This window comes from Melanaphis sacchari, unplaced genomic scaffold (assembly GCF_002803265.2).
Source record: "Melanaphis sacchari strain LSU unplaced genomic scaffold, SCAv2.0 Contig43_pilon_pilon, whole genome shotgun sequence".
NCBI classification, from domain to species: Eukaryota; Metazoa; Arthropoda; class Insecta; order Hemiptera; family Aphididae; genus Melanaphis; species Melanaphis sacchari.
The window spans coordinates 1,145,541-1,159,770 of NW_020271284.1; the positions used below are offsets into that span (position 1 = coordinate 1,145,541).

The 14,230-nt window shown below is 28.1% G+C and overlaps 2 protein-coding genes across 3 annotated transcripts in view; one reads left to right on the forward strand and one right to left on the reverse strand.

Moving 5' to 3' along the window:
- The window catches only part of LOC112597705 (neurobeachin-like protein 1), a 109,791-nt gene that overhangs the window by 53,540 nt on the left and 42,021 nt on the right, over window positions 1-14,230 (reverse strand). The window lies entirely within an intron of this gene.
- Window positions 7,920-10,672, forward strand: LOC112597711 (larval cuticle protein A2B-like). The gene is made up of 2 exons (XM_025343881.1): window positions 7,920-8,031; window positions 9,668-10,672. The coding sequence occupies exons 1-2, from the start codon at window positions 8,020-8,022 to the stop codon at window positions 10,178-10,180; spliced, it is 525 nt and encodes a 174-aa protein (XP_025199666.1). The 5' UTR covers window positions 7,920-8,019; the 3' UTR covers window positions 10,181-10,672.

The following is a 14,230-nucleotide window of genomic DNA, read 5'->3' on the forward strand; positions in this document are numbered from 1 at the left end:
AATTTCATCGTCGTAATTGCACAGTGTTGCTTTGCGGTTCAACGCGTATGTTTATTTTTACTCCGTCCGTATTATAGGCTCTAATGTATTATTGTGCTTATTATTTTCAAGCCGAGATTCAATGTTTGTTCAAATATCGTATGTATATGCTGATATATGTACTACATATATACTGTATAGCTGCTATGTACACATATACATCTTATGCAGCTATAGTGTCATTTATGTATTAACATAATAATCCTTATTTATAATAAAATTACTATGGTTTACCTGTGTTTGATTGCCTTTTGGGGGCGTAGTCACTGTCTACGAGATCAAAGACTTTTTGGTAAGAAACCTCAAAAGTCATATACAAAAATAAAAACAACGTATGTTGCGTAACCGAACCTGTCCCAAACACGGGGGCCGTGGTCATGTATACGTGGTGCTGTGTATTCATAATGCAATATTCTCAATGACTTACCTGAAATAAAAATAAAATATAATATTAGATTGATTGAGATTTAAATTACGTAAATGGTAAAACACGTTCAGTAAATAATATGAACAGATTTATTCACATATAAGAAAGATATGATACTAAAACTAAACAACCTATACGCGTGCTTACTATAATAGCGAAGGTGTGAAAAGTATAATATTATCCAGCCTGTAGGTACTGTGCAATGGAATGCAATATCAAAACATATATTATTGTTACGAAAGATTATGAGACTAAAAACTAAATAAATATTAAAAATATTTTGTGGTCTCTCGGGTGTCCCTGATATTATAATACATACAACATTACGTATATGAATAATTGTAAAAAACTAATTTTAGAGTTTAGAGAATATACGCGCTTAGTGAGAATAAACAATGGTTAGACCTCGTGTGGTACAAATTCAATAGAATTATATACCTAATAAATTATACGTTTTATATTTATTAAATTTTAGATAACTATAAAAATACAAATAATAATCATTAAAAAAAACCACCACAATAAAAGTTGGTTAATTAATTACCGTGTATACATAAATAAAAAATTTCATGAGATGATAAAAAGAGCTAAATTCGTAGGATTAAATCAATATAATAAAATACAATATGATATCATCTTTCACTAATAATTGAAATTATAACAACAACAACGACATGATCTCGACATGAATACCTTTAAAGCGTTACTACCATTGACCGTGTTACCTCACAAGTTTACCTAACTTGGCGTGAATAATATTCCGGTCAATACTAACACCTTATTTGAAAAGGACGGTCTCAATCAGCAAAATAATTCTTCGATAACGCGAGCAGATTAAACGCAAATTTTATGCAATAGAAAATACACATTTCTTCGCAGAACGTGAAACGCGTTGCAATACTGCCTTGTCGTATACATATAAATTACAAACAATTTATCCGAATAAAGTACCTATAAAATTAATATTAATAGAATTTTTTACGTGTGCATACTATTGCTATAATTTATAAAGACTTTATTTTTTTACCATTAACAATATCTAATAATATTGTTTTAATAAATATCATTTATCATCAAGAACGGAACTAAATGCGATTTATACATGGGTAAACCGGGTAAAATGAGACTAACGTGCATTGTTATAGATGCAAAAAATTGATTGGGCACTTAGATATATATTAAATGGATATTTATCGATAACACTTATATCATACATTAGTTACTATTTTTTCCATACATAAATCCCAACAGTCTTAATTCGTCACTACACCAAATTTTATGTCAATCTACCTATTTAACATATATAATTTATATTAAACGCATTTGTTTTTACGCGAATACAAAAAAATTAATTTCATCAGTTTGATTAAATTTAATTAGGCCTAAATCGGACAATTGTTTTACGGTAGACGCCCTCGACCACTGTGCCCATCGTACGTGAAGAATGTACAGCCGCGTGTTTTTACTGAGTATAGTATATTATTATTATTTGTTTGGTATCTCGACAACCACACGCCTACGCATGTAATTTAATTCGTGTTTGTAATATATCATACAGTAGTAATACAGTTGTCGATAAACATTCGCAAACTGTTAGAAGGGCATACTGCGGTTCTGCGAAATGAGCGCCACTGACATTTGCATTTATTTCGGGGTCGTGCTAAGTCAAATTTTCATAGACACGATATAGTAATGTTTTTTATTCGTCTATAGTCGTATAAACATTTAAAAATTCTATCTACAGCTAAGCAATTATTGGAATTTCGATATATTGCGAGTTCACTCTGCACTCATCCCATCAACCTTCAAATTGTATCAATCTTATTCTAATGCATGTTAAGGGTTTTACATAATAATTTATATAGTATAGCATGTATTTTTTTTAAACAATTTTAAACTAATTTGCGTTCATGACTATTAATAACAAACACATTGGAGTAGATTTTAAATATACTTAAATATATATATTTCTATGAAATATTTTTACTATAACCGACAGCAGCGTATGTTAAAAGAATGTTGTATTTTCATATGCGAATAATGAACTTATTTGTTATAAATTATAATATTTATACACACTACACGCACACGCGTAATAGCATAATATTGCATAACGTATAACGTACCTATCTATGTAGTCGATCGATTTTTCTTCACAATAAATATCATCGTTTTTAATTTTCAATCGACTAACACTAACCCCATTTAAATATTTTTTTAGATAAAATTATTAAAATTGACTATCAGAAGAATTTATTAAGTAATTACTCAATCATAGCTATAAACGTATAAACAGAATATTTAATTTTTATAAAGTTTTTTATAGTGACTAGGCATTGAAGATATCGTCTACTAGTAAGTGCTATTTTTAAGTTATTACTAGAGCTAGGATTTTAATGCCCTAAAATTATCAAAAAATACCTTTAAATAAATGAAAAAATAACAAAAAACTCATAAAATGCATTTCAATTATATTTATTATAGCGTAAAAATTGGAAAAAAAATTTCTAATGATACTACCACAAGTAGCGTTTTTTTTTTTTTTTTTTTTAATGCAATTGTTTGTTACTTGTTTAGTTATTTTGTACTTCTATTTTCTTAATCATTAATTCTAAAATAATAATTTAAAAAAAAAATTGTTATCAATGATAACTTGACATATGCTATATAATTTATTATTTGTACCGTCGGCAGTTTGCCAAAAGTCTCTTGTTAATCGCAACAATTTTCGTACATTATATGAACAAATTGTGAAAAATGCTCTAAAAATTAAGAAAACCATTAAAATCGTTAAAAAAATGCAAAAACATAAAAAAATTACTTTAAAATAATCAGTATCAACCAAAACACATTTTATATTTACAGATCAACGTTATAAAACACCAGAAAAAAAGATGCTTTTGCATCAAAATCCCAGCCCTAATTGTTACCTAAACTACAATACTGACAGTAAAAAAAAAATATATATATATATTTTATATCGTCTAATATCTATACATAGGCAAATGCACGATTACCGTCTATAAACGTGAAAATAACAGAATAAAAATTAAAAAGGGTAAAAACAATCGTCATTGAAAGGGATAGTTTTTTTTTTTTTTTTGCAACAATTATTTTATTATTTCGATTTATTGTGAGAGTCTGTCAGTTCGCTGTCTGCACGGAAATGCGTGCAGTAGCAGATCGTATTACAAAACGACGATGCGTTAATGTCCGGTTCAGGGCCAATCGTGAACGTCGACGCGTTAAACGCACCGCCCGCAAATAACAACGGCATCAATAAATAAATGTATACAGGGTGATTCACCAATCATGCTTATATATTTTCTTTTTATTATTCAATAATGCTTTTATTCAAAATATGATTTTGGAATTTTTAAATGTACTTAAAACTTAACCGGCTTTTAAACTTTTGAGATTTTTTGTACTACTTGAGTAGTTCTGTGGAAATACAAACTTTTATTTTTCAAACGAAAACCTTCTTTTTAAACAGTAAGTTTTTTAGCTGATAATTTTTCTAAAAATTTTGAAGTATAAAAATTAGAATTCAAACTATAGTAGTTTTCTAGTTATTTAACTTTGTATATTAAAGATAATCGGTTCATGATAATGGATTCAGCAGATATGTGAGCTATAGTGATTTTTAAATGTTAATTATAAATACTTATCTATTATATAATTTATAAAAGTGGTCCAATTATAATAAAAATAAATCCAATATTACATTTATTTTATAATTGCATAAAAAAATTAAGGATAATTATCCTTAACATAACTGAAAAACAACTGGTTCAAATTTTTAGTAAGTTACATCAATACTTTAAAAAATTTACAATAAACAGGTTATTTTATTTTTAATAACAAAAAATTGTATCACTACAAGACAATCCTTAAGTAGGATAAAAATCTTAAGAATTTGTAAAAATAATTTAGAAGTATATTTAAAAATTCCAAAAATCAGAATTTAAATAAAATAACGAAAATAAATGGGGATGAGTATGTATGGTAATCACTAATCACTCTGTATAAAATGTATTATATAGTCAGCATAAAATATCTCGATTAAAGCTGCTGAAGCAATCACGCAAGAAAATCTATAATGTAATAACGCGTCCCCCAGATATATATAATAATAATAATAATATTAGTATAATAATTGTTATTATATCCCATATTGTTCACAGGAATCGAAAATATCTATAATTATTATTTATTATTATTATTAATTTTTTGTATTGTACGTATACGTATATATTATTATATATGTACGTCTCGGACAACAGAAAAGGTCACTCCACATATTATTTATTGTTATATATATTATACCATATTATGGATTTAAATGCGCGTGTCGAAATAAAATCACGAGATTATAATTCCTCCGGACCACATACTCGACATAATAAAAATAATTTCTGATGGCGTGTATTTTCTTAATGCTTCATATATCGAGAAACGTCGTTCGACATTTTATTTGTATTTTTTGCTCTGTCCAAGAATAACAACGGTACACAAAGTATATATCACATTATCATGTCCTCGACGTTATAAGAGTAGACGACCATTGTACTACATGATGGTATTGTTGTTACATTGGTACGTCAACGTTAATTTAGTTTCTTGTTGGAAAATAATCCTATGTTATGTATACCTATAATATATGCTTTCAAAATATTATAAATGTACATGTATTTTTTTTTTTTTATTTTTTTTTTTTTTATAGCTATTATTATCGATACATGTACTAACTGCAGTCAAAATCTCTGGACCAAATCTCATTTGTCACCTATTTAAAATTACTTAAAATTAAAAATAATATCAGTGTTTTCTAAATAATTTACTTAAATAACACATTTATAATATTATCATAGTAGATAAATAGTTCGGAATTGTTATTGTTAGATTTCACGGAAGATTAAAAAAGAGACATAAAAATCGGATTGTTTAGAGAAAAATTTTATTCATGTAAATGATAAAGTATAGCAATTTTGTTTATACTTTGCATTTTTAATGTAATTGATGAATATAATGATTCACCTGACTTTAAGTAAATATAAATAATCAAAGTGAAATAAAAAAATACATGTAGGTTAATTAAAACAATGGTATGGTAAAATATAAAACTATGTAGGTATATTTGCGAAACTTTAATAATATGTACTATAATTACAATTGAAATAAATACGTAGGTATTTAGCTTTCAGTTACTCGCATGTAAACATTGAGTTCTAATAAAAATATTTAGGTGTTTCAAGTATTATTTATTATTATCAGGCAAATGACGAAACTTGCCATAATTCGAAAACCGTGATATAAGATGAGTGGCATGTATATAAGAGAGTAAGAGACTTTAACGCACTAGTATATAGGAGATAATTTATAATATTTAAAAAAAATATATTAAAATATTGTTGAAAGCACATTTATTTTTCACAAATCAAAATAATGACTCGACAAATGCTAAGAATCAACTTTTTATGTTGTAAAATTTGGTTATGGTTAAACGAAAAGAATTTGGAGTCGAGTTAGATAATATTTACAAAAATAATAAAATACTAAATAAATTTAAAAAATAAATATAAACCAACATCGCATTTTCACGCATGAAATTGAACAATGAACGGACCAGAAGTTACAATGGGTAATTTATTTTGTTGATTTAATAAAATAAATCTCTAGTGTTTATGCACATGTCACGCATGTTGTATGTTGCGTGAAAAACGAAAATACTACGATTTTAAACACATAAAATATAAACTATTTTAAATTTGCCTATATGATATGATACGATTGATAATTGATAATTAAGCAAAAATTCGCCAATCATACTTCCCTATCGCATTACACTAACGAACATTTGTAAATTTAAAACAGATTATGTAATACATAATTAAAGTAAAAAATAATAATAAACGAGTATATTAATAATATTCTAATAGCTTATCAGTTATAAAATTATGTTACGACATAAAATAATGGAGTTAAAGAATAATACAAAGCCTTTACAGCAGAATGTGGTAAAAAAGTCAAAATTAAAAAGAATTCTCAAAAATTAAGCAAACAAGAATGAAGATATCATTAATATTGTACGAGTACCTAAATATATAATAGTTAACAGTAGATATAACACTATTGAATTTTTATTTAATATTAAATTACGAACATGATCGAATGCGGAAATATGTAAAACAACGGTCATTATTATTAATATAATAATATACTAATGTTAGACTTCTATTACCCTAAAATACGACAGAAAGCTGCGAGGTCTATATTTTGTTAAACGATGAAACTTTGGAAAATATTTTACTAGAAACATGCATATATTAATCACAAATTGAGATAAATATTATTATAACCTTTTAATTTTATAATTTGTGTGGTCGGAAAACACTATGTTGGGCACCTAAACCAATTTCATCTAATGTTGTTTATTGTTTTACTGATATCATCGTAATTACATACGTTTAAAACAAAATGAGTCTAGCATATTACTTACTGCAAGGTAATGTCTAAGAGAAATAATATGTCATAGCTCCAATGATAAAAATAATGTTTGAAGTAAAACAGTCCAAGGAATTGCAGCTTTTCCACTAAACACTTTAAGTACTTAAGCAATAACATCTCGATCGTGTGTTAATATACTTATTATAATAGCTAATGTGACGGCGTCAAATTAAATCCGCGAAATTCGTTCGGGCCTAAACCTTTAAAATCTTTAAATAATGACATTGGTACTATGATTATGCATAAATTAAAATATAATAAAAAATAATATATACGTTATATACACATGTATTATATCAATTATTATACAAGACCATCATATATTAGACACGTGTCATAAAAAGAAAAACACACCGGAAAACAGGGTCGCGCTTGCCAGAGTTTCATCGGTCAAGACGTCCTCTGTGTAAGAACGATATTATACTGCGATACAATGTGAATAATAATATAATATGATATTATATTATAATTATCATTGAAAGCACACGCCGGAAAATTCCGTATTAAGACAGATACAACAATACTACGATATGACAACCTAGAAGGAAAGAAAACCTATTCGGGGGGATGAGTGCGCGGGCCTGACTGTATTATTAAACAATATATAATATATAATATACCTCCGATACGCCGTACATCGCGCCCAGAGAGGAGGCCACGGTCGTATGTACGCCGCCTTGGTGTGAAAGGTCGTGAAATATAATGCAATACATATTATAAGGACCGCCGCCCGTTTTCCGTCATATAATAATAATAGTAATAATATTTTTGTTATTATTATTTCTATAATAATTTTACGGAGGCATCGTCGTCATCGTAAGTCCCCGGGGGGCCAACTATGATTTTTCCCCCCATAGGCGCGCGTGCGATAATGTCAGGGAGTGGTCTCGGAAGGTTCATAGCGATTTCAGCGTGTATAAAAAGATCACCCGTCCACGGATCCAACATCACACCCGTTCGAGCTCCAGAGCCATCACCGCACGGAACGTTCGTTTATTTTACTATTTATAATTCCACGTCTCAAATCACTTCACTCAGCGATCATTATGGTTTTCAGGGTAAGTACACATACCTAGTGATAAAATATATACTTTAAATAAATTAGAATAGGTATATGCATTACGTTTAAGATGAAACTAGTATACTTTTAAATCCAACTTATACGATTTTTCCGAATTTGAAGCTACGCCGACTGAAAGTCGTAACTGTTGGTCTTTAAGACTTTGTAAAAATCGTTGTGTTTACTAAAGTTACAACAACTCATTGCATCATAATGAATTTCAAAAATATTATCACTGCTACAGTACACTTTTCTCGATGATTCACAACTTGTGTCGCAGAATATTCATTTATTTATTATTCTTTTAATTCGATTGAAGTGGGCTCAGTTTACGCGATGATAAACAGATTTCCTCGGATAATGGAATTACCATGCATTATCGAGCTCACATATTATACATACTAATATCATTTATAAAACATCATCTTTGTGGGATCTCTCTAATAGTATGTATAATATATATAAGCTCGATAATGCGCGGTAGAAAGTTAAAAGAAAAATAAATTTTAAAAACATGTGCCCATTTAATTCATAAAATATCTTTTAGAATACGATTTCAGCCCACAGAATATTACTATGATAGAAGTTTAATACAATTACAAAATATCGATTGAGGTAATAATTATTGTCTAGACTAAAATCAATTAATTTTACTTAAAAATTAAAAGATCTTACAAAAAATTTTTAAAAGAACAATAAAATCATATTTTTAATTGCAAAAATACACACAAAAAGAATTAAGTGAGCCGTTATAAGTGATAAAATGTCTAATGAAAAATGATAAGAACTTATTTAACTAATAAAGAATGATTTTATATGAACAGAGTCCTGCTGTGATTTTACGATTATATATGTATATTTTATAGTTTTACTAATAAATTTCTTAAAACTCAGTAAAGGTTTTTACATTTGTTTTACAACTCTCGTAGAACGCTTTAGGGTAACTCTAACATAAATTGTGTTTCAATAAACGAAAATCGAATATTATTTTTTTTTTTATATATATATATAGAGGGTTATTATTATTGGTTACAGATATCTAATAAAATAATTATTATGATTGAATATAATTGTCTGTGTTGTATTTTATTTTATCATTTTAGCTGATTTATATATCCTATATTAATTGAGTAACAGCTATTATAATATATTAAAGACAATAAGGTGGTTAAGGTTTACACATTAAAATGATAGTATATGATGAACTATATATTTCAAACGAAGCAAACTGAAAACAATAGTTTATGCATATTATTTGTGATTCTCGACGGGTCGTAAGAATATAATAGAACAGAATAACCACGGATATCAGTCGGTATAGATGAAAGATTCGAGTCCGAAACAGTATTATATGGAATCAAAAAATACTCGACGGATTTTAACGACTTGAGGAAAAGTCGGGTATTATAACGGATTGAACCGGTTATTTGGGGGAGGGTAGGGGTTTGGACGTTCGTTTATTTCTGCGAGTAATAATTATAGTTGGTTGACGTAAAAAAAAAGCAACCCCCCCCCCCCCCGCCTCAGTGCCATAATCAAAAGCCGCGCCCCGGACAATTACAATTCGACTGATCGATTGATAACGATTACATTTTTCATATAATATATATATATATATTTTTTTTTTCATTCAGCTCGCAGTGTTCACGTCCGTCCTGGCAGCCATGGCCCACGGTTCTCCCGTGTACACGCCCTACGAGGTGGCCCCGTACTCGCCCGCCCTGTACGCGCCGGTGCCGTATTACTCGGCGGCGGCCAAGTCGTACGACGCGGACTACGACCCGAACCCGTCGTACTCGTACGCGTACGACGTGCACGATCAGTTGACGGGCGACTCGAAGAGCCAGCACGAGAGCAGGCAGGGCGACGTGGTGCACGGGTCGTACAGCCTGGTGGACCCGGACGGCACCAGGCGGACGGTCGACTACACGGCCGACCCGCACAACGGTTTCAACGCGGTCGTCACCAAGGAACCGCTGGTCAAGGGTTACGCGGCGGCCGCGCCCGCCCACGCCGCATATCCGGTCAAGACGTACGCGCCCGCCGTCTACCCGGCGGCCGCGGTAAGTGCGTACGCGCCGATATATCCGGCCGTCAAGGCGTACGCGCCGTCGCCGTACCACGCCGCGTATCCGGCCTACCACTGAGAGACGGCGTACGCACGCGACCTACCTAACCCAACCATCGCACCCGCACCGACCCGCTGGACCGAGACGTTTAAAACACTGCACCGTATTTCATTCCGATAGGGTTACACTGCACACGCCGCCGTATATGGTAAACCGTAATATTATTATGTGTGTTATCATAATCGCGCGCGGCGTGCCGCCGAACGAGAAAAACTTGAACGGAAACGATTGGTTTTTTATTTTTTTTTTTTGTTTTCGTCACATTTATGACAACTATATAATACGTACGTTTTATTAGGTCTTAAACTTAATTTTTTAATCCCATATCATGTTCACAACGCAGTACCTACCTATATCTCCTGTCTATACTCAGTTTCTCTTGTTGTGTTTCTATATAATAAATATGCGTGTACAATGTGTACATTAAGGACGGACTTCAGTATTTATAGTGAAGTGCGTTACTATTTATATTTTGTTAATATAATATAATACAGTATTTTTTATACAAGCATTTGTGTTTATTTTATTTTCTATCGACAAAACGGAATACTCGCCACAATATAATTTACAATCGAATGTAAGATCATAGATCTACCAATCTTAAAAAGAATATGCATACACAACTCTGGAAGAAGAATATAGTGCAATATTCAAAGAGTTAGAAGAGAAAAATCCGGTACCCATAAATCATATTATATTTCATCAATAGTGTAATAATAGAATAAAATACCTAATAGTTCATGAATTTTAACTTTTAAGTAAATCATAACATTAATTATCATAATCATTTAATTAAAAAAGAAAACAATTCGTACAGTCCGGAAAAAATTGCTAAAATATTAATAATAATGTTTTATTTTTATAATACCTTTCATTCTATCAATTTTTATTTTAGAACATACATTAGAATGGCTTGACAAAAATCAATCAATCCGAAAAAGATATTTCAAATAGAGATTGCCACTAAAAAAAATAAATAAATAAAGTTGTGTTATGCATTCGCAGAATACATGAATTAAGAAAATTATAAATCAAAAGCATTTATGATCCAATAGTCTATAGTAACTAGTTTAATGTTCCGCTAACAGAATTAAAAAATATATTCAGTATACTGAGTTATAAAGTGGACCCTAAGTTGACACACGGTATAATATATCAAGTTATCATTATATAGGAAAAATAATCTTGAGCAAAGACCATATTTATCCATTTTATGTAATTATATAATTTATTTTATTTTATAATATGAATGTATAATATTAAAGGATAGAAGATAATTTACTTTTCTATTAGCAATACGGACAATTGAACAAATTTGTATCAAAATCAATTTTCATTTAATATATTATAATTATTATTAAAATATTACCAAGCTAGCTGTATATTAAGCCTATAATTAGCTTATAAGTTATAACTTAGAAGGCAATACAGCGTGACATATAACAATAACAGTGTGAATAGGTTTGTAGTATAAAAATAATTTAAGATCTGTCTAAATATATAATTGTGTATAAAAATAATAATATACTTAATAAAGAAAATACCAAGTCACTAACATCAGCTACTTGAATTATAACAAAATAACTAAATCTATAAAAGGGAAATTATTATTTTTCGTTCAAATATTTAATTTTATCAAAATTAGAACTTCAAATAACTAAATATTTTCAATAATTTTCAGAAAAGTATGAACATCTTATAAAGAACCTAAATTTAACTTTTAAGCTTTTTAGCACTAAAAGAAAAATAATCATCAACATAAATACATATCATAAGAACGTTGGAAAAATAACAACTAAATAGTTATTGATTTCTTTTGATCAAAGAAATCTAAATATTTTAAACGAATTACAGTTATCTACCGACAAAGTCCAGTAAAATATCAATATTATATATAACTTATTAATAATTATTACACAAGATTAAAATTATTTATACGTTAATACTTGACGAAATACTTCAATATTTCACGTAAAGCTAATATCATATTATTTACAATATACATACGTGTTTAATATTATTTTTAAAGATAGTCACGTTCAGTATTTTCAATGATAAACATTAATACACATATATTTACTTAGCCGGATAACCGGAGTAGAAGTAAAATAATTATTGATATTTGATTAACATCATCCGTTTATGTTATCTTATTATTAACGTTTATTTTATTAACAAGACAATTATTAAATAATGAAAAAAATCTTCCTACAAAACGCAATAAATAAATAATAAATAAATAAAACACTCTTAGTACAACTGCCTTTAAGTGAAAAAAAAAATTAATAAATACTTCTAATATATACGTGTAACTCTATATTATAATAATAATGATAAATACTTTATAATAAGCTGCTTTTGTGTTTTTAATGTGAAAAAAAATTATATACTAGAAATTGTATTATTAAAAAAGGTTTTATGTCTATTTATATAAAATAGTTAAAATATTATTAACCATATTAGCTTATGACTTGGTCGAGCAATACCCGATAGGAATTTTAGAGCTTACTAACCTTATAAAGTATATGGTTTTTATATATTTTAATTTCAGTCTAAAATAACTTAAATTTTATGTATTTATATAATTTTTGTTCTTAGTTTATATAGTATTTTATATATTTTTATAGTATTAGTTCGTATCACATAAAAAAGAGTATTCAGATTTTCTATAATGACTCCTCATTTAAATTTGATAAGAGTTATAGCCCACCAAGTAGTTAGCAAGAAATATTTTACATTTCCTATGTTTATTTTCTACCATAAGAAATTAAATATTTAAAAAATATATATAAAAAGCTGTAAGATTATTTTTAAAAACGGCGTTTATTGTATGCAATATAAATGCAACTAAATAATTGTATATTTTATACCAGTAAAACGCCTGACTATTTAAAATATACCAATAATTATAATAAATTAAAAGTGTAAATAATATAAAATTGGTAAATTTAAGCTATATAAAAAAAATATTCATATTTATTATATTTGAGCAAAAATTATAGGTATGAATAACGAATAATGATAATTTGATTGGTAAAGTTGTATATTTATACATCAAATATAATATTATTCATCATATTTATGATGCAAATAATAATATTTTATACAGAAAAATACAAAAAATAAATTTCAAATGAAAGTAAATATGATACTTAAATAAAGCAAATTAAATTGTATTAAATAATTAAAAGGAGTTTTCTTATCATAAACAATTTTAGATTATTACAATGAAATTATATTGCATATGATGAACGCCGTATAAAAGTATAGTATAAAACATGTTTGGATCGGTAATATAACTATTGACTATTATAAATATATGATATACATTAAGGTTAATACTCAATAACAAGATAATATTTTTAACCATAGATTTTAAAAGAGTTGTAATCTGCATTAATTTTTTATTTAATTTCATAGTTTTCTAAAAATAAGTTATTGTTATTTTAGATACTTATATTAAAAAAATACCTAAATAAAATTGTAATAATACCAATTATCTTTGTTTTAAAAATCTATTTACCGCTAAAAACGCATAAAAATATAAAGAATTTATAAGTTCTAATTTTTAACGTCAAATAATATACAAAAATAAAAGAAATACTTTGAAGCGAGTTATGAAAAAAAAGAAAATAAAAGGGGAAAATATAAAATTTTAATTTCTAAGACTTTGCCAATAAATTATCTACTCTTTATCTATATAATTCCATAATAATTATATAAAGAAGTCAAATTGTGTATAAATAACACAATAATAAAATGATACATATTATGTGTGCATTTTTTTGTATGTTGGAGTGAACCTCAGTTACTACTGTAGAACATATTTCAAAAATTATTTCCCAAATAAGAAGCTCATAAAGGCTATATAAGTGTCATGTCACGAGACTCTTGACAAAATACCAACAACATAATTTAATCGTAGCGACTATTCTTAATCGGCCAGCAGCCAGACAAAATTTCACGTATTTTGGTGATACTGACGGACTTACTATGAACTTTTAAATACGCAATCTTCGTTGAAAGTTTTGGTTGCCTTCACAATAAATAATTCTTAGGGAAAAATAT